Raw genomic sequence first — 27,340 nt, forward strand, 5'->3', positions numbered from 1 at the left:
GGGTCTCATGCAATTCCAGTGCAGGGTGTGAGCTGGCCCAGCACCTCCATGCCTAGCTAGTGACAGCACTGGGCAGCCAAAGGCCACAGGGCCCCCTCAGTTCAGGCTTCTCCTGGATTCCCAGTACCAGAACAGCTTTAAGACTTAGGGCACAGCTCTGGGCAGGACAGAGTGGCCTCCACCCCTTGGATGTCCCAGGAGTTGAGAGCTCTCACACTGTAGCAGGCTCAGGATTTAGGGTTCTGCAGGATCCTATCAGACACAGTGCTTGCTGGCTAAAACAGTCGCATGTTAAAATGCATTAGGAAGGAAGCCAACAGGCTGGAGTCCAAATTCTGTTTGCACATAAACCAGGGGATTAGCCCAGGTCTAAGCCAGTCCCTTATCCCTACAGCTTTTCTGCACTGTCACATAAACTCTGATCTAGGACAGCTATCAGGTCAAGCCCAGCATGATGTTCTCTCTCTTTCTCTCTCACACACACACAAGCACAAACACATTGTTGTGTTTGAAGGCTAATTCCACTGAGAGATCTAATGAAAGCAACCTCACACGACACACACATCCAACTACTACCTTTGCTTCATCTTATGTGCCAAAAGCCAGACCAGTGCTCCCTTTCCCTCCTGCAGAGCAGGCACTTCCCTCCCTTTCACTGACCTCTACCTAGGGACTTGGCATCTTTTTCCTCCTCTTAGATGCATCTTTCACTCTGCTGTATCCTTGCTTGCCTCTTCCTTAAGGACTGATCCAAAGCCGTGGAAATCAACAGCGGGGCTCCCACAGATGTGAATATGGGACATGTACATTCTGCGCCTTTCCTTGCAATGTACAGAAGGGCCTTCAGCAAAGTGGCCCATGAGCCATTTTCATTTTGATCTGCTGGAGCAAGGTTTCAGAGTGCATCTATTCCACGTAGGAGGGAGGTCCCTGCACTGCCCCAAGCACAGCACTCAAACACGGAGCAGTGAGGCCATCCTGGCAGTCCCCCCCATGACTGCCTTTTAAACCTCAGTATCTGGCTTACTTCAGGGGGCACCACCAGACGAGTCTCTCTTCTAGATTTGGTGCATGCAAGCAGGAGCAGGTGGGCAGAGGTGTTCCTCTCCCCAGACATGCTGGGGCATGATGACTGCATACCCTCAGTCACTGCTGTGATGTTTCTGTGTAAACAAGCCTCACAAGCCAGCTCTTAAGATACTCTCTCCCTTTTCTTTCAGACAGGGTTGGGGATGCTGTACTTAGCTGAGTTTTCCCTTCCTCTCCTATGAATTTGTATGTCATGTTACAGATCTCTAAAGACACTTGTTCCAAGACATCCCCTGGCTTGGACTGAATGAGGCCACTGCTGGCCATCTGTCCTACCGCTCTCAGCTCTATGCAGTCAGGGTCTTTCCCCAAACTTTCCCAAAGCGTGACAGATGAGTGCCACAGCATCAGTGTAAGTGAAGATACAACCATTGGGAGCTGTTTTGAATCTTCTGCAGTGCACTCCTACCTCTATCACATGGACACACAATCGTATAGATTGGGGTGGATTTTCTACCAACTTCATGCCTGACTTCAGGGTCCCAAGGCTGCACAAAGGGATAGAAGACTTGTTGCAGTCTCCTGAATGCAGTGAAGAAGAGTCCAGGAATACACAAATTCTAGAGCTGACACCTGTATCTCCTCCGTTGGAAACCCCCAACCTTGTGTGGGGGCTGGGTCAGAGATAGACAGCAGCAGATGGAGTAGCTACCTCCAGCTGGGCCACAATCTCCATACACAGTTGGCATCAGAGTAGCCTCCCAGCTGCTCTTCCCTGTCCTGAGGCAGAGAAGCAAGGAACTAGAATTAATTACTAGCCAGCCTCCACTGGCTTTGCTTAGCACAGAAGCCAACAGTGGATGGCTGACTAAGCCAAAAGCAGCAGGGGACAGGGAAGCTCAGGGAAGGAAGTGGAGAAGATTCCATCACATTCCCCATATTTCTAGCTTCTTACCATAAATGGTGTTTCCCTCGATAAGCCCCTTCCCACGCTCTCCCACCACTACTCCATCTGAGTAACCGCAGCAGATCAGGTTGTTCTTCAGCACGGGGTCGCCGCCACGCCGGATGTCTGCCCCGCCCCACTGATTCTCCCGAATGACGTTTTCTGACATAGAACAGAGGGAACATTACCAGAGAAGGTCACTAAAAAGACAGTGACTGCATCCAATTCACAAGCACAGCCCATACACCAGGGGGTTTAGCTGCTAAAAAGCAGGCATTTTACAGTCACATTTAGTGCTGGAGAACTCTAGGCTCTTCCTGAAAAGCAGTACAAAATGCTTGTTTGGAACAGGAGCACAAGGAAAACCAGACCACCCTTGGGAACGTGTGTAAATGGTGCAGGCAAACACCACTCTGCACAGACCCGTGTCAGTGGCAGAGCTGGGAGAGTAATGCAGAACAAATCTGGTGAAGTCCTGGCTCCCCTAAAGACAGTGGCATAATTTTGACTGACTTAAGGGAGGCCAGGACTTCCAACACCATTGGTTCTAGGCTAGCAATTTCTTCTCTTCTTTTATCCAATACAAATGGCCTGAATTTCCTGCAGGTGAAGGCAGTGAAATTTTTACTGGGGTTGCAAGACTGGATACTAAAGGAGGAATTCTATAACCTTTGTGCACCTTACCCAGTCATGCAAGTAGCACTTTTGGCACCTAGGCACAGTTTGCAGTTCTATATCACTACCGCATGGACTTATGTATAAGTCTGTATTCATAAGCTGAGGATGCACAGGAGAGTAGGAACTAGCCAGGTACATACACAGCTACATATACACTGACTTGAGTATAAGTCCTGGAAAAAAATGAGAAGAGCTTGACAGCTGAGTAGCTAGAGCACTCACCCACGAACCAAAAACTCCAGGTTCTAGGCACTCCTTGCCCAGAGGAGGCCTAAACCTACAACTCCTTGACTTTGCAGGTCAAGCATTCTCCAGGCTTTTCTCCAGTGCTGCTTTTGACGCTAAGCCACTGCACCTGTTATTTAGCACTGCAGTAGGGGACCTTTTTTTCCTAGTAGGAGCGAGGGTGCAGAACTTGCTCCCTCCCTAAGGAGCAGCCATCTCACTGAACCACACACCCTCCAGCTTGTTCTTTTCCTCCTGGCCCTATCCTGGTTGCCTTTAGGTCCAGCATTAAAAGGAAGGAGGGAGACAGACTGAATAGTGCTTGACCTATGGCTTGCTGATTAGCATGCAAAGGTCAAAAAGATGCATATTCAAGCCCCCTGGTGGATAACAGGGGCCTAAAACCAGGTTTTCCACTTCCTGGGAAGTACCTGAACTATTCAACTATTTAAGCTGGATCACAAACAGGATGTCTCCCTCCTTTTATTTTTGTCTGGCAACAATTTTGTGACTTGGGTGTGTGCTCTGAGTGTATGTACAGAGCTGTGTACCTGCCTGGCCAATGTGTAGCTTACTGCACATGACAATATACACATATATACCTACCTCTCCACACCGCAAGAGTAACAGAGTTGCAAACCGTGCATAAATATAAAAAAGGCCATTTACACAGCTGGATAACAAAATTTCTCTCATGAATACTATTCTATTCACTCAAACTATTCTTTACCGCATCACATAAGGGTGCTGGCCTAGCATGACATAGACATGGCACAGAAAAAGGAAACACAAGAAAAGCAAAAGTAGGACAGATTATTGTTCTCCAGAAAGGCTTAGAACAAAAAAAGAATGAACTTAAGTGTTATATGTGCCACACTACAACCATCTTTTGAGGCTGCGTGTACATTAATAATTCACCTTCTCTTGATGGCGATTATTATTTTTTGGAAAAATATGTATTTGTTTAAATGAATGTCAGAGAGCCTGTATTTACTGTTTTGGTGGAAAATAGGGTGACAATGATAATCTAGTCCTATGTAATGACAAAAAATTCAATTAGTATAACTAAGCACAGCTCCAGGCTTCTGCCTGTAATTCCAAATGGAGGGCAGCGATGTATTCAACAGCTTAATTGCACTTAATATTATCACCAGTTCTACAAAATTAATGTCCTTCCTTCACTCATATATGTGACTTCTAGGGAAACCACTCTGTGATGCCAATGAAGGAGAATAACATTAAGTAAACTGGCCCTCACTACTAACCAAAAATTATGGGAGTAAAATACAGTTCACATTGTACACTGATTCCCTACCTCAGCTCCACAGACAACAGTGTATGAGACAAGAGGAGGACAATTTCAGCTATGGCATAGAACGCACCAGTTCGCAGCCTGCTTTACTGCTATATTGACTGAGAGCCAGTTATAAGGTGGACTCCTGTGAAATTATATCAACTAAGAACTGCACCAACTGAGATTATGAAAGAAACACCTTGGCAACAGAGATGCAGTGAAATAACACTTAGAAGCCCAAAGTTCATTAAGAAGTATTGCCTATTATGCACAACAAAGGTGTTTTCATACCTATTATTTGGCCTCTTCCATTCTCATTTACTGCTATTCCAGCTGCCAGACCCTGGAAAATATGGTTTCCACTGAGAAAGAAAGGAAAACAAAGTCACCAAAAATTTTGTCATATATTGTGCATTAAGCATACTGGCTTGCTCTAAGATTTTATAGGTTAAATGTACAGGTAAAGTTGCCGTTATATCGTTCATAAGTTACCAGAGAGCTCTTTTGTTCATAGGGCCGGCTTCCTGACTAGCCATAGGCCCCAGTTCATTTTCTTTCATGTGAATTTCTCATGCTATGTAGCAACAATAATAAGGCAACATGCAATAAGAGAAAAAATGAATTCAGAAGTAGATACATGCAGAGCTGAAAAAGACAATGGCACTACAGACATCTGGCTAATTTTCAAGTGGTCAAAAGTATGAATTATAATATCAGATGGGAAATTGTGCTAGAACACAGATCGATGGGAACAATCGTATAATTTTATGCATCTATTGTTGGAATGAACCTCTTACTACAAATCGTATTCGTGCACTTCGTATACAATAAGATAAGCCAAAAATTATGAAACAGCATGTTTGAAAAGCATTCTCAACTCAAACGTTTTCAACAATACAACCGACCACCTGAACAGTAAACAGTAAATGTGATGATGCACCTCAGAAACAATCCATTAGCATATTGCAGAAAGGATTGCCTCCTCACCTCCCCCTTCCTCCCCCCCCACAATCAATAAAAGGCAAAGTACAGATTAAAGAATCGTCCAGATTTAAAGTCGCTTAAGTTAGTTCAGGTTGGCAGATTCTAGCCAGACACATCAAAGCGCAATGCACATGGCCCGCAAAGAACTGTTTTGAAAGCACCAAGGGACAGGACGTTACAGTAGCATAACTAGCGGTAGACATCAGCTCAGTCAGGTAAAACTTTCTGACAATTACTACCCCTGGTAATCAGACCCACCTGGCCCAGGCACGAGGGGCAGCACAGGCCACAGCCCATGTGGCCAGTCCCATGGACCCCAGGTACAAGGTGGGCAGGGCACTGCAGTGGCCTGACTCACTTCCTGGCAGTGGCATCTCCTTCTGGATGCAGCAGCCACCACCAGACCCAACCCCACTGCACAGGCACCCCTGTCCAGACAGAGGAGTGGGTGGGGCCTCCATGGAGACCAACCTAAGACCCGCATGGGCAGGGCATGCTTGGCTAGGTAGATGGGATGGTGCCGTGGGTGAGGCTCCTGCTAGGATCGGGATCATGGGGCGGTGACCACGCAGCACTGAGGCCCAGGGCAAAACCGTGAGCTACCATTTGCACATCCCTGCTTTGGCTCTGACCCTGGCCCTGGCTCCAGCCTTGCCCACCTGTCCTGCTCCCAGATACTGATACCCACTTACCTGCGACCCCATCCAATCCGCCTAGCTGCACACCCTGCCTGCCTGTGCTGTTCCTAATCAGTCTCAGTGGAAACCATGGGATTGCTGGGTGGTGATAGCACGGTGCAGGGGCCCTGCAATCTGCTCCCCAAACACCCCCACCTGCAGAACTAGTGTCCATCGCAGAGGCATGTGGGGAGAAGATCACGGCTTTGCCCTGGGCCCCAGCCCTGCACTGTCACCACCCAGAAATCCCAACCTCACCCTGGCCCTGCCCACCCACCCAGTCTTGGATGCTGCTACCCACCCAGGCAAACACAGAGCAGAGCCACTCATGGAGTTTTGGTGAGCTGTTGTGGGCAGGATGCTGACCCAGCGCGGTGGGGTGGGGACAGGGGGCTGGCCCAGCCCACGACAACTCACCAAAACTCCTTTAGTGGCCCTCCGACCCAAACAGTTGCCCACTCCTGGGTTAAGACTTAATGCCATCTCAGACCTGCACAACTGTGACTTGGCACTAGAGGGCCTGGTGAGCAGGGATGTGGACAGAAGCCAAAACCCTATCCCTTCTCTGGGGTAGGTTGGCCTGTAGTTTGGAGGTGGAGAAACTACCATAGGGGCTGTGGCTTCCCTCACTGTGCAGCAAGCAGGAGCCAGCTGGAGCTATGAGTGGAATAATCTTGGGGGAAAAAAAACTATATGAAGTGAACAGGCAAGAGGGAAGAAGCAAAAATAAAGAAGTTAAATGAATTAAAATAAAAAGGACCAAATTTTTGCATATGTTTCACTGAATTGGGTCAGGGGAGAGTTAGTTTATTTATCACATCAGGGTAGAGCTGAGACCCAGCAGGCTCACTGCATGGGTTGGGTAAGAGAGGTGCTGGCAGTGCCATTTCAAATGAATGGCAGTTCAGTTCAACTGAATACCATGGGGAAGGGGAAACTGAGTCATAGCACAGTGGCCAGTAGCAGCAGGGAGAGGCGGGATAGGTGAGGATGGAGATGGTTGCCTAGGGCTGGACATCAATTGCCTATGCTCATTAGCAGTTAATTAGATTTTTAACCACTCCCCTTGTATCAGCAGCCAACCAGCTGAATGCAGAGGGAATTCAAATCCCTTCCTTGGCAAGCAGCAAACTGATGAGCTGTACCTGGGTGCTCAGAGCAATCAAGGTGTGCTGGGATCGCACACCCTGGGGAGTAGGAGCGGCCAACACCACCCCCTGGACAGTAGAGTTCAGGATTGAAAGTCTGCCCAAGGAGCAAAGGAGTGGGAAGGGCTGGGGATGGTGCATCTTGGGATGCTGGAAAAATCAAAATAGAGCGTTTTATCTCCCCAGAGCAGACTAACGATACCCTGGAACAACCTGGGTAAAATGGATTGAAGAACCCATGCTTGACCCGGCATCACTTTACAACATTTAGAGGGTACTTAGCATGGGTTAACAACCTTTAATGGGAGAATGCTCCTGTTTTAAGTGCATTTATAACAGTTTAAAGGTAACCTGTGAAATCACTCTGAGTCTGATCCTACCTCTATTAACACAAGGATTACTTATAGGTACCAAAGCTTACAGTATTGTACCAAGTGTCTGACATCTCTTATGCAACACCAACTGTTGTTTTAGATCCCATATGCTAAATTTCATCACAATCAGTGATTATCAAAACCTGGGATAGCACTGACAGCTACAGCCAATCTGTGTGTAGTAAACCACCTCCACTTGTGGCCTCATCTTAACCAACAAGTAACATGGAAAAGCCAAGATATTTAGGTTTTTTTACACCGTGGATGTCAAACATATGGCCTTCAGGCTGGATGTGGCCTGTGCAGCCCCATAATCCAGACCCTGCTGCACTACACCAGCCCTATGCTCAGTGCCTGCGATGTGTGCCACCCACGGTGCTTGCTGGGACTGCGCGCCAGGCTGCACAGCATGCAGCGCCTGCTCAGACCAGTGTCTCAGACCAGCCCAGGCAGGTGCCATGTGTTCTGGATTGGGCATGTGGGTGGGTGGGGGTCCGCTGGCCTGAACTCGCCTGTGGACCAGCCCTGCACCACTCATCCAGCCCACAGGGCCAGATGAGATTGACACCCCTGTTTTACACCATAGGGAAGCCATGGTACAAAAAAAGCACTTCAGGTTGTGACTGAAAAAACAAAGCCATTTGGTTTGCACACTCTCACAGTGAGCTTTCATTTACATGTTTTGAGAAAATTACAGTAATATTGCAGCATCATGGATCAGCCTCTCTAATGCACACCTGAAACACAATAAGAGTGCTTAAAACGTACAGCAGTTCTGGGAAATAGCTATTATTCTGAGAAAGCTGCTGCCACCTAACAAAGGAAGATAGCTACATTCCTCCCACAGACACACTGAGAACTGCTCCATTCGGTTAACTTTCCAAGAACGCAGTATCTGTTCTGACCTAATTCACTGAATTGGTGGAAACATTTTGTATGACGCCAGCTTAATCTAGACACCCAGTCACCTTGAAATGCTTTGGAGAAACTAAGCTTTCTCTGTGTTTTATTCTCAAGTGCAACAGTACCATGTAAAAATCACTGCTGCTTTTTACTGATGACCTCTATGTGTAATTTGCAATGGTAGAATATTGATGATAGAAAGATGTAATACTCTAGGAAGAGGAATGATTCCCTGTGTAATTCTCCATCCCAGAATTCTGAAAGAAATGGCCCATGAACTCCCAGGTCCAATAGTGAGTACTGTTAATGAATCTACCAAATTGAAGAATAGAGAACATAGCGCATACATTTAAAAAATGGGTAAAAAGTGATCTGGACTAATACAGGCATGTTAGTCTGACGAAAGAAACATGCAAGGCTTTAGGACATATTTTGAAGAAAATCAAAGGTTTGGATAGGAATTAAAAAGGGGATAAAATACAACATGGATGTACCAAAGAGACATCCTGCCAGAATAGACTTTCTCTGATTAAAAAAAAGACTTTTCAGATTGGGGTGCTCAATCCCTGACCCATGGGACAAATCTAGACTGTAGAGCCATGCCATCTGGCTCGCAGGGATCTCCACAAGTCAGGAAATTTGGTGTTGGGGAAGCAGGCAATTAATACTGCCAGTCCTACCCTGCTACCAAAGTATTAAGTGCTGTGCAGCCAGATCCGTACCCACCCAGGGCCACTGCCATGCAGCTGGATCAGGGCCCGACCACTCCCTTACCAGCTGTGCATGGACAGATTGGGGCCAGGCCATTTTATGTGGGCACACCAGGCCTCCACTATGCCTGCCCCACATGCTGGATCAAGCCCACCATCTGGACTGCAGATAGACCTGGCACCACCCATGTGGCCTGTAGAAGGGTTGGAGCAAGGGGGAGGTTGGGCACCACTATTTTAGACAAAAGAAGTGCAATAGATCTCATCTACCTGGACATCAGTAAAGGATCTGATGTGATGCCATGAAAAACTACTAGGTGAATTGGAGAAGATGTGGTTTAGCAGAGGAATTATAAGGAAGAAATGGTCAAAAAGAAAGATGGCAGTGAATGGTACTGAAAGGTGAAATGAAATAACAGGCTAGAGGGATGCTAGTGGTGGATTTCCTCCAAGGTAGGTCTCAGGACCTCCCTGGTTTAATAATTTAATTATTGAGCTTGGTACAAAAGGCAGGAGTGTACAAATCTAACTTGATGAGGACACAAAGTTAGGAGGAATTGTCAACACAGAGGAGGAAGAATAGAACTAGATCACCTTGAAAACTGGAGTCAGGGAAAGGGGATGAAATTAATTAGTACAAAGCCCAAGGTCGTGCACTGGGGAGTAATATGAGCTTCTACAGAAACATGGGAGCTCATCAGTTGGAAATCACAAAATAACAGGGTTGGAAGTGACCTCAAAGCATATCTAGTCCAACCCCCTACAAGAAGTTCAGCTGGAAAGGACCTCCATAGGTCATCTAGTCCAACCCTCTGCCTGAGGCAGGACCATCCCTATCCAAACCATCCCATACAAATCCATTATTAACTTCTTAGCAAAACTACAGTCAACCCTGACCCAACCACAAGACATAACAACCTAATCTGACACAGGTAAAGCAGGAGGACCATGATGGCCAACATCCTGCTGCTGCAAAGATTATTGTGTGCTCTAGAGATCCCAAGAAGAGGGCCATGCCCCCCACTACAGAGGAAGACAAAAAAAAACCCCACACTCCATACCAATCTGACCATACCAATTCCTTCCTCACCCTAAATACAGTGATTGGTCTGACCCTGAGTGGAGGGCAAGACCCTTTAGGTAGCAACCTCCAGATTTAAGTCTTATCAAGTGCATGTCAAAATCCTAAACTTTAACTGCAGCCAACACTCAATGCTGCTGAGGAAGGTTTAAATAAAAACCCTGATGCATGTAGCAGTGGGAGGGGGTGGGGGGAAAGGGGGAGGAATTTCCTCCCAGCTCCATGAGGCAACCAGCAAAGCAAAGGAGCATGGGAAATACCCAGAGTAGAACACAGGCATAACTATACTTATATCAACTCTGAGCATAGCTGTCCAATCTCTTCTTGAACACCTCCAATGATGGAGAGTCCACACCTTCTCCAGACAGCCTATTTCTTTGCCTCACTGCTCTAACAGTGAATAATTTTTTTTCCTGATATCTAATCAGGACTTTTACTCCCAGATGATACCTGACCAACACTTATCTGGCCCCCTCTTGAAAACCTCTAATGAAAGAGATTCTACAATTTTCTTAGGCAGTGTATTCCTTTCTGTTAGAACAGTAAGGCAATGGAAGTTTTTTCTTGATTTCTAATCTAAATCTACATTACTGCAATTTGAACCCATGCCATCTTGTCCTGTTCTCTATGGTAAGAAAGAACAGTTTTCTTCCTCTGCTTTATGTAGCTACTCAAATATTTTAAAAAGTTGCTTTTATGTCCCTCCTTAACCGTCTTTCCCCAGAGATAAACATGCCTAATTCTTTAAACCTTTCCTCATACGGCTTGCCTTCCAACCCTTAGTGATTTTTATCACCTGTCTCTGGACCCTTATCAATTTCTCCATGTCCTTAAAAAGTGGAGCCCAGAAATGCATACAATACTCTAGATCAGGGGTCAGCAACATTTTGGAGCAGGGCACCCCTTTAGCGGAAACTAGCTCTGGGTGCAGGCCACTTCCAACCTGGCTCATACCACTACTGCCACCACAATCACTGTGCCTCCCCAGTGACCCCATCACAGTTTTTCTCCACCACCTAGCTCCACCACCTAGATGTATTAGCAGACCCAAGGTTCACTATGAGCCACCAAGGTGATGAGGTCATAAAAAAGGCTAATGTAATCATAGGATGTATCCCTTGAGGTGTTACCAACAGAGAGAGGGAAGTATAAATGCCATTGTATATGGCATTGGTAACTTGATCTGCAATACTGTGACATTTCAGTCATCCCTGTCCAAGACTCAAGCTGCAACAGAGGCAGAGAAAGGCTGTGAGGGTGATCAAAGAGATGGAGAATCCATTTTATGAGAAGAGATGAAAAAGCTTGTCTAGTCTAGCAAACCAAAGGCTGACTCTTATCTATAAATGTCCCCAGCCTGAAGAAGAGCTACTCAAACTAAAGGACAGAGCTGGCACAAGGACAAATGGGGATAAACCAGCCAGGAAAATATTAAAGGCTGGAAATTAAAGTTTGTTAACCACCAGAGCAGGAAAGCTTTGGAACAGCCTCCAAATTATGAAGGCAAAACACCTGACTGCTTTCAAGACAGAACTTGCTAAGTTTGTGGAAGGGATGATGTGATGTGGAGTCTGCAATAGTGAGGAACTGGCTTCAGTGACCCAGGTGGTTCCCATCAGCCCAATGTTCCTGTGTTCATTAAAACACAGAATTGTATCAACAATACACCTGACTCCATTACCAGTTTCTCCTTCTATCTGGAACAACCCAGGAGAAATCCTACATTTCCAGCAAACTCCTCAAATCATGAGGGGTAATATATTTCAAACCATTGCATAGGATCTGCCCTAATGACAAAGGTGAAAGAGAGATTCACTGAAGAGCTGACCCTAGTGTGAAAATCCAGCCCACAAGCAAACATTTCCCTAGTGGCTTATCTCTGGTTGATATGCTGTTTTCCATTGAATGCAGGTGGATCTTTTATTGCTTGCGACTGTACCGCCTGAATTTAAGGCAAATTTTCAGTGCTCAATTACACCTTAATGCTTAGTTGGATTGCTCATTTTGACAGCCAGAGGAAACCAGCATTGTTCCATGAGCACAATAGGAGCACAGTGAGGAACATACTGAAAGCTGAAAACATAATACAGTGCTCCACAATTAAAATCCTATACACTCCTGTTGCATCGTGCTCTCCGTATATTTACAGGTCCATAGGGGTCACTGTTCCAAAGCTCAATGCCTAGGAGATATGTCTAAATGGCACTTCAGGTGTTCAAATGACCCCACCCCCTAACCCTTCTAGCATCTAATGCTGACTGTCCCAGAGGGTATATCCTCTTGGACAGTTTTCTGTTGATGACTGAATCAAAAGTGAAGAGCTGTGGTGCAGTCTGGTGGCACTGAATCACTTATGTCTTGTTTTCAAGGTCCATAGTGTTTAAAAGCAGCTGAGTTCACCAACTGGGATAAGCATCATCATAAGTGGTTTAGAAACTAAATCCCATTATCAAAAGTGCCTCAGTTAATCTGGATCTCAAGTCATGCAAATGGAGTTTAGGCTTTATAATGCTGAGTTAAGTTACACCTAAGTACAATTAACAATCTCTGTCTAGCTCATTTAGGAACCAAAATCTTGTTTCAAAAGTGACATAACCCTTAAGAGCCTTCTAGTGAAACTAGGGCCCTAAGTGCCTAAATCACTTTGAAAATGAGACTTCAGCTCCTAAGTGACTTACGTACTTTTGAAAAATGTAGCTCAGACCTTACCAGGGACTTAACAGTAAACTTCATCCCACTGGCCCTGGTGCAAAAGATGGCTGCTAGGACCACTGAGCAGCTGGGTTTGTGGGCCTCAGAAAAGGGCAAAAACAACTTTCATCAAATGGGGGGAAGGTGTCACCAGAGAATGGGGAGAGAAGGTACTTTATATACAAACCACTGTCTACTTTTATCCATGTCTACCTGCAGGTGCTTAGACACATGATAGGGGTGTTTAGTATCTGGAAGCTTGGACACAGCCAGTATGGCAGTCCATGGATTTGCAATATACATTTGTGTATCTCCCTCAGCCAATTACCAAACCACTCAGATTGTTCTTGATATATCTGTGTCTCCATGGGGACAGGGCTGGGTTAGTGAGTTAGGTGACAAGAACCATGAATGAGAGTGCAGTGTGCTAAGGCATAGTGAGAGTAGCACAGAGTGACAGGGCTAGTAATCAAGGGAGTGCATCCAAAGCCTGGACTCGCAAGAGTGCTGATGAACTGATGGGGGCAAAATGGGGAATACTTCTACATTCAAATATGTCAATCAGCAGCGATTAGGAAAACAATGATACCTTATACATAATACATTTCCTTCCCCTAATGGAACCCCACAGTAAATTATCCCTGCCTGTTCATTCCACCCTTTCCTATTCTGCAATGTCAACTAATCTTGATAGCTCTGGATTACAAGGTATCAGTATGGTACTTTGGAAGGCTACTACTGACATTGTGACCAAGGTCAGAATGGAAGTTGTACAATGAATCATCTGCTCTTCATTGTCTTTTTCCAGACTTGTTAGTTATATATCATACAGAAGACAGCTCTGTCTTAGAAACTGTTCCTTGTCTGATGGAGCACTTTTGTTATCCCTTAATAAAGAAATCTCCTCTTGACCCTGGCAAATCTGTTTCAGATTTGTCATTTCTAGCTCTGATCTTGGAACAAGTGGTCTGAAACCAATACTTAAGCATTGACATAAGAGGCTTTTAAGAACACTTGGAATCCACCACTTGGCATAAACTATGCACTAATGAGAAGTCACTTAAATAAGGGCCTGCAGCATTTGGGCTTAAAGTACTAATAATTATGCATTATTTTTAGTGTGGGCAATCACTTTTGATCTACTACATGCTCCGTGCAGTTACAATTCTAAACAACATCTTCTTTCTCATACCTTAAACCAGTGGCATAATTTGGTGCAGGTGAAAAAGGTGCCAGGCATAGGCAGACTGCTCTACACCAGCAGCTGTTTGAGCCTTTCACTACTCAGGTACAACTGACACCCCTCCCCTTCCACTTCCCCACCCCCATACGTTTTGCCCAGATTTCAGCACTCTCTCCTGGGCAGAGTTTTGCCAAGAGCGTGAAATCAGCTAGTTATGCCTCTGCTTTAAGTTGCTGTGTAACATCACTGAGTTATTTCTTGCTCCTTTCCACTCCAGAAGCAGCTGCATTTCAGCAGCAGATAAAGAAAGCTTGGAGCTATGAACTAACATAACTTTTAATTGCTTTAAAAAAAAGGAGTGAGCTAAATTACTGTAACTAACTGTGAGTGAAATGGTTAAAGTTGCAATGGTTCTGCCACACTTGCATCACTACAGGAGCTAGCCAACATGACAAGGTACATTATAACAGCTCATACTCATATCCTTTGAAGTTGGTACAACTGTTATATCTATCTACCTGTACCCTATAATGCAATTTGGGTTCCTTTCAATGGAAAAGTACCTTACATTAATGTAAAGTATTATTATTACTTCCATTTAGTAAGAAAAACAAATCACTAAAAGGTAGTTTGACATCATTAAACTAACGATGTCAAATAAAAGAGCTGCATCATTAAACTAATGATGTCAACTAATGATGGCAAATAAAAGAGCTGCAGCCACTTATTCAGCAATGATAACTATACTAACATTTTGCATTTGTACAGCCCATGTTCATCTTGGGACACTTTACAAATGATGGCCCTTGTGTATCAATGAGACAAAACAAAGGATGGCTTTGCAGTTAAGACAAAAGACTGCTACTTAAGTGACAAGGGTTCAAGTCTCCAGCCTGTCCCTCTGTACAAATCTGTTTCTCTCTTCCTGGTCCATACAATGGGAATATTAATTTTTTTCTGCATTTATACACAGTGGGAGCTCTTCACAAGTAGGACCTTCACTCCTTAAGTATATGTGCATGGGTGGGTGGCACAATGGGGCTCTCATCTTAGCTGGCTCAGCTGGCCCTTAGGCCTTACAGAAATACAGATAAAATAAATGCAGTCATATCTGGGTGCAAAGACATCAACCAACCACCACAACAGCCTGAGGTAGGAACATTTCTAACTGAGGACATCAGGGTGAAACTCTGCAGTAAAAATCTCAAAAGAGGGCTCATGCAGTGAGCTGGGTGGCTTTCAATTTATTCTCAGGAAAATGAAGGTTTAGGATGACTTGGTCAGAAAGAAATACAATTTGGATGGGATGGACCCTCTGAGCCTTTGTTTTCCTCCACATATTTCATGCCTTAAAATGTGGTGGACTGCACTCCTCATTTCAGCAGCACTGGAACCCCACAGCTGAAAGTGCCCAGTCCTCCTTTACCCAAGGGCTGAAGGAAGGGGTGGAGGGGGCACCTTGTGCTGGAACTGGTGTGTCACAGGTACTGGTCTCCTATAGATGCATGCTGCCACTACTTTCTCAACTGTCATCTGGATCCATCCCCCACCTACCCCAGGAATGTATCAGGCCCACATCCTCTTGCAACCAGGGAGAACAGTAAGGTCAGATTTAAGCCCCTGGGCCAGTCTTTTCAGCTCATGTGGATGACTTATCAGGAGCTGTTTACATGAGAAGCAGAACTGATGGATGACGACGGTAGTGCCTGGTCTCTTCGTATCACCCAGTGTGGATAGCCCCTTTGCCAGGGGAAGGGGAAAGGGTGTTGCCCTCATATATAGCTCCTGATAAGAGAGACCCACATTAGCCAAAGAGAGGGCAACATCCCTTCCCCCTCCTCTGGCGAGGGGACCACCCACATTAGGTGACATGAAGGAACCAGACACTACTTCCAGCATCCATCTACCTTACTTCCCATGTACAAGAGAGATCTAGGTACTGGCTGACCATCACATATGCGACCCCAAGGACATAACTAACAAGCCCCACAGAAGAGGGACATTCCTATCACAGAGTAAAAGACTGCTTTTGTCAAGGGAGGGAAGGGAGGAGGAATGGTGTCTCTCCAGCTTCCATTACTAATAAAACCCACTTCTGCCATGGTTATGTTTCTGGGCGTAAGAAAGAGCCAAAAGAAACTGAAAAGATAGGTCTGTGGGACACAAGTGATGGACTTTTGGGGTGATCGGCAGCATCGGTGGGGGGGGTGGCAATTGTTGATGTGCACCTGCGTGCACCCCCTACATGCCACCAACGCCCCCAAGGAACTAATTTGTTCTTTTTGTGCCAGAGACACTCCTCAGAAGGCAGCACATGCAGGATGCTAGGCTGGGCACAGTCATTCACCTGAAACACTTCCTCAGACAAGGAACAGACCAGGGAAGTTTTGTTAGTGTGAAGGAATCCTGACAGCATCTGATATACTTAAAATGATCTGTCCAAGGCAGAAGGACAGATCAAAAGAACAAAAAATAAACTGCTTGCTGTCCATACATTAAAGCAGAGAGACAAACTGGAATGGGCATCATATACTCTATGCCCACCAGCAAATGCTGTGTCCACTGCACACAGGATGAACAGTGCAGCCTTGATAGAGTTCCTTTTCCCCTGGAAACGAATTAAATGCTGGCACAGGGGCAACAGAAGGGTCCCTGTGCACCTGGTAGTCAGACTTCTGCTCCTTAAAGCAAGAAAAAAGGTTCACATATGCAAAACAGAAGATGGGAGGGAAAATTGAAAATGGGGAGAAGAGTGGGGGATATATATATATATAGAGAGAGAGAGAGAGAGAGAGAGAGAGATCATTGCTTACTAACATACCTCACTATGGGGTTTCCATTATACAGGATATAAATGCCGGCTTCTTTATTCCCATAGATCTGATTGCTACGGATGATGCCTTTTCCGTTGCCAAGGACAACGATGCCTGAGCGAAGGCCACTGTGTATCTTATTACACTGCAGTTTTATGTATGCACATGTGGAGAGAATAAAGGCAAAACAGGAGAGAGAGAGAAATCACTCAGACAAGTCAACAAGAGTAAGCAGCAGCCTGGAGCTGAACAGCTTCCACAGACATGACACGGCAAAGAGAGAGAGACAGACAATCAATCCAGTTACCAGGAGGTTACAAAAACACAAACACCTTTAATGGATCACATTTGTGTTCAACTCAACTTCCCTGGTGATTTTAGTGCCTGTTGAAAGATACAGGGTATGACTGCCATCTCAGCCCCATCTCTAGAAGTCCTGCAGCAATACTGAAGAGGCACCTGCCTTAGTGCCCCTAGAAGGCCTGAGATGAGACTGGTCTCACAGTCTCCATGTCTACCCATAACCTGCTTTTTGAGACTCACAAGTAGGCTTCTATGCCCTGTAGTCACTCTTTGAAGTGTCAATTGGGTGCAGGCTGCAGCCTGCTCAACAGCCAGAGACGAAAAAGAACGCTGGTCACTCCTGATAGGAACAAGAGCGGTGACCCCTCGGTATTCCCTAACTCAGGCTGGAGTCCCTCCCTTAAGTCCCACAAAGCTAAATCAAAGTGATTTTGTTTGGTTCAAGGAGACCCTACACACACTTCTACACTCCTCCCATATCTCTATGGGGCTGTCACTCACTGCCCAGGCATGCAGAGTTGCTGCTATTTAAGCAATCATGGCTCCACTCTGCCTTCAGCAGAACAGGGCCAGAATTTCTCAGTGGTAGAGGCGGGAGGAAGAACTCAAAGGAACTGGGGAAGCAGAACAAAAAAGGCCCATATGGCAGAATCAGTCTTCCAGCTTGCTCCATATAACAACCCCTCAGGGCTCCTCAAACTGAAAAATCATAAAATAACGCAGAACACATCAGGACTGTGTTCGAATAAAGCAAAATGCAAGACAGAATCATTCTAACGGGAAACACCACCCAAGCATCCCCTTTAGCTGCCTGATTGCCTTGCAGTAATATTGTGCTTCTCCATGGCCTTAAGAATGTTGCACAGATCATCCTGATCTGCTCACGCTTCCAGGAGCTCCCATAGAGCAACTTGTTTTCTTTGGCTGCCCCTGATTTTCTGGTCCCAGCCACCTCCTCCTTCCCCTTCCTTCTCAGTACTGAAGGAGTGGTTACTACATGAGAAGCATTAAGAGTCAGGTCTGTGAGGGACCTCAGGCAGACAGCATAAAGGATTTTCAAAAATGCTTGGGCACCTGTCAACTCCTAGTGGGAACAGTTGAGGTTTCCTCTCTCCCCAGATAAGACCCATGAGAGCTGCTAGCAACTAAGCTCTTCCAGTCTTGATAGGGTTCCTGCTTCCAGCTGCAAATAACTGGGCTTGAAACTAGTACAAGGCTATTTCTCAACCTGCAATGTGGGCCAGGGTCACCTGGGAGAGTTTAATTTAGGCTGTAACTCTATGATCTCTGTTTGTACACCTCCAAATCTACTGAGATCCCATCTCTTGAGTTAATTCTTTGAGCACTACTGTAATAATAGGATGCAATAACACAATAAAAATATTGCCTGTCCTGGGACTAGAGCAGCTGCAGTCTTAGGTAGGAAAGTTCATATTTGTGGGATAAATTATTACGTGGCAGGCTGTTGAGTTGCTTTTTTCTAGTGGTGGCTCCGTGGAAGCTTGAAATGTGAAATTGAGCCCCAGCACAGAGGGACAGGTGGGTTTACAGCAGGCGACCTGATCAGAGTTTCATAATCAACACAAGTTATTGCCTGCCTATGATTTATCATTTCATCACAGATTTATCGTTTATCACGAATTTATCATAGAATCAATGAGTCGGAAGGGACCTAGACAGATCATCGAGTCTGACCCCCTGCCATGGGCAGGAAGGAGCACTGGGGGTGGCAGGGGTTATAAGACCCCAGCCAGGTGCCTATCCAGTCTCCTCTTGAAGATCTCCAGGGAAAGTGAGAGCACCACCTCTCTGGGAAGCCTATTCCAGGCTCTGGCCACCCTTACCTTGAAGTAGTTCTTCCTAATATCTAACCTAAACCTATCGTCCCTCAGCTTGTGGCCATTGTTCCTGGTGACTTCAAGGGGAGCCCTGGTGAACAGACTTTCCCCGAGTCCCTGCTGGTGGTCCCTGATAAGGCTGTAGGCAGCCACAAGATCATTATCATTTCAGCGCAGATGCAATCATCTGAAATGTATGGCTGCTTGTTTAACATACATTTAGAAGGAAGATCGTCTTCCTACACCTGGCATGTAGCTCCTTACATAATCATGCAGTTCTAAGGTCAGGGATCATTTGGGGATCATTTAAACAGACCAATAGCACATTTGTCTCTAGAAGTAATTTCAGTGTTTAATGAAACCTGATTTCCCATCAGGAGGTCTCTGAAACAAAATATTTTGAGGTTAAGTTCATTATAAACCTAGAAGGGCTACCCTGAGGACAAATAAGCTGCACTAAAGTGAGGGTAAATCTCTAGTGCAATTTGGACAGGAATGTAGTGGGAGTGTTTGGTACCAAGCAGAGCTGAACCAAGGACACACACATACCAGTATCAGAGGGTTGGCTCCTTTCCGAATGTCCACCCCAGCCTCACAGTTAGAATGGATGTTATTGTCTGCAATCAGACCTCCTGCTGACAGGCGGAGAAATATCCCTGAGGCTTTACAGTGGTGGATGTCATTCTTCAGCATGATGACCTGCAGGGGAGAGGAGAGGAAAGGCATTTTTTCTTGTAATTATGGGGTTTGGAAGAAAAAAATCTGATTAGAAATCTAGTTTTGTTCACTCTGCTGCCTGGCATACCCTACCCTGGAAACCCATCCATGCATGTAAAATGCCCATTGTTGGGGATCATCATTGGCTTCATCTATTACAACATTGTGCCTAGAAATTCACGAGCTGCTTTCAAGGCAGGGTCAGATTATGGTCTCTTTGTTCAAAGAGGTGAGCAGTAAGATGCTATGTCATTTATCTGTAACTGTAACCTATGATGAGTCCTCGTGCTGGACTGGAGTCCTTGGTGTTTGCAAATACAGAACAAGAGAACAATGCCTTTCCCCAGTGACTCACCATCTTAGCATAACAACAACTGATGGACACAGATAAGCTGTGGGAAAGGGGACACTAGGGAACAATGAGGTAATACAGGTCAGCATAACTGGCCATGGTCTTGGTGCATCAGGGACTGGCCTGTAGTCTTTTTCCAGCCATCACACTATGCCCAGGATTGTACAGAGGGTTCTCAAAAAGATTTCTTTTGCTGATGTTTACTGAGGACTATGAAAAGCAGCACAGGAGAAAGCATGAAGGTGCTTGGCTGATAGTATAACAGGTGGGCAAGGGACACTAGCATCACAGACTAAGAGGCAAAAAATAACTTCTTGATGCCAAATGGAAAAGAATAGGTCGGGCTTGGATAGGACCTGGAGAACAAAGACAGGGAACTTCTGTGTGATAAGCCAGAGAAAGGAGGGATAAACAACAATATGGTCAGAGGGATAAGCTTGGACAGTTATCTTAGTAGCTGCCTACTGGATAAATAGTGGGACAGGGCCTGGCTCCTCACTCCCCCCTGGCCCTACTGGTGCCCCTCACTCCCCCACCACACAGTCCCCTGGCCCTGCTGGTGCCCCTGCCCCCACCCACAGCCCCCTGCACCCCCCAACCCTGCTGGAGGGAGCCCCCAGCTGCCAGGGCTATGGGGCCAGACCTGTGCCCCCCAAGCCAGATCTGTGTGCAGGGCGGGGGCAGGTGCAGGCTGCCTGCTGTGGGCTCAAGCTCCCATCCTGCTGCCCTCCCCCAGGGCCTCCATAGCCCAGTGGGTGTGACCCAGCACTGCATAGCTCAGTAGGGCCACAAAGGGAGGCCGCTTGCTGCTGCGAGCTTCATGCTGCCCTGGCAAGGCACAACCCTGTGCTGCCATACCTGCTGCTGCCGTGTGCACAGGGGATGCCTCGCCATGGCAGCGTGGAGCTCGCAGCAGCAATTAACTTCTCTGCATGGCCCCGCTGTGCCCTGCAGTGCTGAATCACACCCGCTGGGCTGAGGAGGACCCGAGGGAGGGCAGCAGGGCAGGAACCCAAGCCCACAGCAGGCAGCCCATCCTCACCCAGCCCTGCACACAAATCTGGGTGGTATAGGTCCCCCTTGCCCCTCGGAGTATGCAGAGCAGCAGGGGGCCAGCCCCTCCACCCTCCCCACCCCACTCCCTGAACGAACCACCTGTGGCCCTGTCCCACTCCCCACTGAGGCCCTACAGCCATGCATTGTGGCCCCAGGCCCCAAGCCACATGCACTGCCCAACTAGGCCGCAGTCCCAGCCCTACCCAACTCCCTCCCTCCCTATGGGGGCCTCAATCCCACCCTGCCTCCTTACCTGTGGGAGCTGGTCTCCAAGCTGCCTGGGGCCATGTGCACCCCCTGCCTGACTGCCCTCTTCCCGCTTCCTCCCAGCCCCCTGCAGGCTGGACCTCTGCCCGCCTGCAGAGAGCTCTTTGCAAAACTGCAAAATCCACAGGTTTCTTTGGTAAAATGAGAAATCTGTGTTTTCCTCCTATAAAGGGGAAAATCTGTGGTTTTCTCTGTTTTCCCATGGAAAGCAGAAAACCCAGATCTCTGATCATGAGGAAGACGACAAAAGCCTGGAGAAGAATCCCAACTGTAGGCCTGAGCAGAGAGACCCTGTCTGAGAGGTGTCCCAAACCTGCAAAATATAGACATTGCCTAGATTGGAGGCTCTGGAGAAAGGCCCACACCCAAGTTACAGGACTGAGTAACAGGCATGATGACAACAATGATCAAGCCAGAAACTTACAGCACCAGTCTCCCCACTGAAGTCGACAGGAATAGTAGCTCATCAGTAGCAGCCAGCAGGGGTGGGCAATTATTTTTGGCGGAGGGCTGCTTACTGAGTTTTCGTAAGCCACCAAGGGCCGCATGACAGGCCGCCAGGTGCAGATAAATATTAATTTTTCTAAATTTTTTAGGGGCCCCGCGGGCCAGATAGAATGGCCTGGCAGGCTGCATCCGGTCTCTGGGCTGCATTTTGCCCACCCCTGAGCTAGGGGCTCCCAAATGAGTCCCTCTTGACAGCCTAGTGGCAGCTGCTGCAGCAGTGCTGTACATACATGTAAGGCCCACCCAAATAGAGGAGCAGCAGGACCTAAACATAGATTGAGGACACAGAAAAATTCTAGACTGGGTACACAGCCTCTGTAGGGTTTATATCCCATCCTTGCAGTGGTACAACACTGCCCTCTTACACCATCCCTTGCTTAACCAGCTGAGAATTTGTTCTTCCACAGCCTGTTGATGAGCACTGATGAGCCCTTTGGGTCATAGGCAGCTTCACTACATTCTTGGGCAGCACCTCACCCAACAAGGACACTCCTTTCATTCAATCAATGACTTGGGTTAATCTGTGCTAGGCTGCTTCTAATGCCAGGTCTGTTCATAGGGAAGCCACAAGAGCATGTATACACACCAGCAAGGGCCACAGCAGTTAGCAGAAACAAAAGCATCTGCACACACCTTCTGCTGGCTGTCAAGTGGTGGCAGAAGCTAGCAGTCAGAAAGATGCTGTTGGTCTATCAGCAGTTCAAAGGGCTTCTGCTGCCACAAGGGAACTGGGAGGAGGCACTCACAAATTTTGAAGGCTGGATCAGAGTTCTGCCAACAAAACTGTATAATGCAGATCAGGCCTAGGAGAGCAGGTATGGAGAGACAGTTGGCTGAAGAAGTTTTCAGAGGTCCTACAAATGTTACCCTTAGCATCTTACTGTCATTAGTAGCTGTAAAGTCATCTCTCCATTCCAAGAGCATAGGTGGTCTTTCAAAGATTTCTTTAAAAGGGCTGTGTCAACCTGAAATGTACCAGAAGCTGAATATCCTTAATTTTCTTATAAACATGCTAAAGACTGATATCGTCAATGCTGATATTTTAAAAAAAGAACAAAAAGGAAGGACCAATAATAGGGAAGTTATTGTCTAAATTGAATAACCAAGCAAGATACTTCTTTAACTGGCATTGTATCCGCAGCTGCGATTTGTAAAGGGGACCAAGTGCTTCCTATCCATTGGCAGTATGCCAACCCAGGTGTTCAAAAATCATGAGACTGGTTTGAATAGGATATATCTAAGTCTTTTTTCTTGGCCTTCTAGTCAAATTTTTAAGCTTCCTTCTGTCACCAGGATGGCTAGAAATATATTTTAAAAAGAAAAAGAAAATGGAGTCTTATAATCACGTGATTCCAGGAGCTGGAGCTGTATGAGAAAAAAAACAAAACAAAAAACCAATCATCAAATACCATAATATTTGAAAACCTGGCAACAACACCTTGGCCTTCAGTAGGATTTTAGCACCTCGGGTAATGTCAAACATCTGCTCTCAGTGCAGGGAGCAGGCTCCTAACCCAAGGCTAGCAGCCCTGGGAAACATATTTACCCAAATCTAAGACAACTTTGAATTTAAGGCTAGCTCCCGCTAATGAGATGCTATACATGGAAAAATTATGTTGTGCTAACTTCCCATGTATAGAGTTAATTATTGTTGGGTTGTTTCAATTCACCTGCCCCACTGCTGCAGCAGGGAAAGCAAAGCCAGGGCGGCAAACAGTAACAGGTGGACAGGTGACCGGGGGACAGACAGTCTGAGCCCCATCCCTTGCCCCTCTACCTCTTGCCCACTATACTCCTTATTCCCTCAACCACGTGTCTCCCCTGTCACCTGCACTCCCTGCACCCCCCCCATAGTGCTTGTGTACCTTGCCACCCTTGCCCCCCCCATGTCTGTCCCCTCTGGCACATCCACCTGCTGCCTGCTCCCACAGGTGCCTACACCCTCCCACTTGGTCCCCACCTGCTACTAGTCTCCACACGTGGCACCTGCCGATCAGCTTTAGCTCTGGCCCAGTAGTTGAGGTGGTGACAGCTCCGGCCATAACCCTAGCTCCAGCTCCAGCCCCAGGACCAGATCAGAGTCAAGGCCATAGCTGCCACCACCATTGCCAATATAGTGCCCCTCTAAAAAGGCATAAAGTTGGTCCTGGAGAACTAGACTGTTTTAGCCTCACCTCAATACCTGGGAAGTCACTGGAACATATCGCATTTGCAAGCATCTGGAGGAGGAATGGCTGATCAAAAGCAGCCAGCGTGAATTTATGAAAAACAAACCGTGTCAATCTAACTTGAACTCCTTCTTTGACAAAAGAGCTACTTGGGTGGATGAAGGAAACACTGTATCTGGATTTCAGCAAGCCTTTTGACAAGGTTCCACAGGACCTTCTCAAGTCATAGACAAACTGGAGAAATGCGGGCTGGACAAAACTACTTAAAAGTGGATAGACAACTGGCTCAATAGCCACAAGCAAAGGGCAATTATTAATAGCTACACATCAGAATGGCATGAGGCCTTGAGTGAAGTCCCACAAGGGTCTGTACTGGGTCAGTGCTGTTCAACATGTTTATTAACGATGTGGATGTTGGGATTGAGAGCTTCTTGGGCAAGTTTGCAGATGATACGAAACTGAGAAGGACTGCAAAGACACTGGAGGACAGGAGTGCATTCAGAAGGACTTTGACAGATTAGAAAGCTGAACTGGTGCTAACAGGATGACGTTTAATGCCAACAAATGTAAGGTGCTATACCTCGGGATGAATAATCATAAACACAAATATAAATGGGTGACATGGCTGGATGGCAGCACTTCAAAGAAGTCTTTAGTAGATCACAGACTCAATGCAAGTCTGCAGTGTGATGTAACTGCCCAGATGTAGTTTTGGGATGCACCAATAGAAGCACTAGGTGCAAAACACAGGACGTGATAACGCCTCTCTAGTTGGCACTGACTAGGTCTCATGTAGAGTACTGTATGCTGTTTTAGGTTCAGTCCAGAGGCCTATAACAAATGATAAAGAGCTTGGAAGATGAGTCATACAAGGGGTTAAAGGAAATAGGCATGCTCAGATTGCAGAAAAGATGCTTAAGAGGGGGCATGATAGCAATTTTCAAATACCTGATGGGTTCCCATGAAGAAAAGGAAAAGCAGCTTTTCCCTCCTGCTGAAAAGGGTGAGACATGTACCAATGACTTGAAGTTGGACCAAGGTTTAGATTGGGTATCGGGAAAAACTTCTTCACTGTTAGAACAGTAAAGCAGTGGAACAGACTGCCTAGGGAAGTGGTAGGCTCTCCATCATTGGAGGTGTTCAAGAAGAGGCGGGACAGGCACTAGTCAGGGATAATCTAGCGTAGCTATACTTATATTCTACTATGGGTATTTCCCATGTTTCTGGGCTTTGCTGGTTTCCACAGTAGACCAAGAGAGATTTTTTTTCCCCTTCTTCTACTACATGTGACGGGGGGTGGGTTTTGAGCCTTCCTCAAAAACACTGAGTATTGGCTGCAACCAAGGCTGGGGATTTTGACTGAGGTGGGCCAGTGCTCCTGGTGGGGCTTTTAGCTGGAGGGTCCTTGGCTAGAGGGTCTTGCCCCTCTTCTCTGGGTCTGACTGATCACCATATGTGGGGTGGGGAAGGAATTCTGCCCCACGATCAGAATGGCATGGACTGTGTGAGGTTTTGCCTTCCTCTGTAGCAAGGGTCGTGGCCCTCTTCCTTGGATCTCCTGAGCATTTTTAGTAACCTTTGCAGCAGCAGAACATTGGCCACCATGGTTCCCCTGCTTTATCTGTAGCAGACTAGGGTGTTATGCCTTGCGGTTGTGTCAGGATTGACCCTGTAGTTTTGCTCATAGGTGAAACAATGGGTTTGTATAGGACAGTATGTATAAGGATGATCCTGCCTCAGGCAGGGGATTGGACTAGATGACCTCTGGAGGACAGAAATGCAGTTCAGAAGGACTTTGACAGATTACAAAGCTGGACTGGTGCTAACAGGATGACATCCCTACTAGCCCTACTTCTCTGCGATTCTGATTCCATGAATCCAAGACAAGTGCTCTTTCTGTGCTTCTTCCCCTCCTCTGCCCCCACCATGTTGAATGGAGGGAAAAAAAAACCTCTTCTTGGATTTGCATTAATACAATACCTCTCCTACCTGACCAGGACTTACAGGTTCTTAACATGTGAACTTCTCTTTGCCCATTGCTGTCTCTCTCCTTTCTATCACCTACTCTTAAGCCCATAGGGAAACTGCCAGCCTGAACCAGACCTATGAGCTATCTACCCCTGTCCTCAACAGCAAACAGCTCCTTGCGTGGAAGGTGAGAGAACACTACAGGAAGTAAAAGAAAGACTGTTGTGAGTACCCACCTTGTTATACTGGCCTAAACCCTAAAGCTCAAAGTTTAATACCCTTTCTTGCAATTTTTGCCTTCACTAATCAGGATGACATTGGCTCCCCCATCTACATCAACATCCAGCCCCTTCTGGAGTCTTGCAACCTTCTTGCCTTCTTTGGTCTTCTTGCTTCAGGGGGCTGCCTATTCTCAGTTCATGAACATCTATTCATGTCTCATGAACTGGTCACTTCTTAACTGTCCCCATCTCTACATTGTGGCGGTAGGTGACCCAGGGCAAGGTCCTCCTGCTATCATGGTACTGTAGGCAACCTACTTAGGAGATAAGGCTAAGAACATATACATACCTACCTAAGGCAGCAGGAGAGGGCATCCATTGGTGGAATGCTCTCTGGTCCTTGGACATAAGGTGCAAGAAAGCTGTAAGATCTGGCTATTACATTTTTCACCACATTATGTTATCCTAGGTCTTTGCATATGGCCTGTGCTGCTGCTTCTTGATGGTTTTTCTTTTGCAATGCCTGAGTAAAAGGACTGCTCCCTGGATATGAACACATGGATTGGGGTGGATGGACAAAATCCCATCCCCAAACCCAGCAACATGGTAAGGGGGCACACAGGTGGCTTTCATGCAGCCTCCACAACCTGGGTCTGTCAGGCGTGGCTGAGACAAGTGAAGCTTTACAACTATCACTTAGAAGGTGGAGCTGCGAGGAGAATGCTGAGCAAGTGACATGCCAGGCAACCTCTCTCTCTCTTCCGAACAGGAAAGCATTAGTGCATTGAATGGGGCTGCAAAACCCATAATGTAATCATAAGCCAAGGAGGCTTCTGGATGTGGAATTGTCCCAGCTGATGAAGTTAAGACTGGTGACCTAATCACTACACCAGTTTATTTAGGCATACAAGTAGTTAAATATTCATGCATTTAATTTTCCCCAGTCAAATCTCCTTAAACCCATGTCTGATTAGCACAGAGAAATAACCTACAAATTGCTTTTGCATACTTCCACTTTAATGAGCAAGGAGGTAATTAAACTATACTTCTTTTATTTGCTCATTCCAAAGAAGTGCTCATTGAATCTGTTAATTAGATGTGGAGCTTGGTTAGACAGGCTGCAGTCTTTTCCCATTAGTCGCTCCCCACTGCCTCAGCATGGAGGATAAACTCATGTTGGAGAGCAGAGCCTTATGTCATGTTACAG

General features: G+C 46.5%; 1 protein-coding gene across 2 annotated transcripts in view; it reads right to left on the bottom strand.

Moving 5' to 3' along the window:
* Window positions 1-27,340, bottom strand: part of FBXO10 (F-box protein 10) — a 71,435-nt gene that overhangs the window by 11,866 nt on the left and 32,229 nt on the right. For both annotated transcript variants that reach the window (XR_002097230.1, XM_019516808.1), the window contains exons 4-7: window positions 19,427-19,576; window positions 16,745-16,881; window positions 4,464-4,534; window positions 1,985-2,137 (exon numbers count right to left, since the gene is read on the bottom strand). Coding sequence is in view for 1 of the 2 variants with exons in the window: in XM_019516808.1 (XP_019372353.1) it covers window positions 1,985-2,137; window positions 4,464-4,534; window positions 16,745-16,881; window positions 19,427-19,576 (511 nt within the window). In the remaining variant the exon portion in view is untranslated. The remainder of the gene's footprint in view (window positions 1-1,984; window positions 2,138-4,463; window positions 4,535-16,744; window positions 16,882-19,426; window positions 19,577-27,340) is intronic.

Source organism: Gavialis gangeticus, unplaced genomic scaffold (assembly GCF_001723915.1).
Source record: "Gavialis gangeticus isolate Ggan-Ray unplaced genomic scaffold, GavGan_comp1, whole genome shotgun sequence".
In the NCBI taxonomy this organism is placed as follows: Eukaryota; Metazoa; Chordata; order Crocodylia; family Gavialidae; genus Gavialis; species Gavialis gangeticus.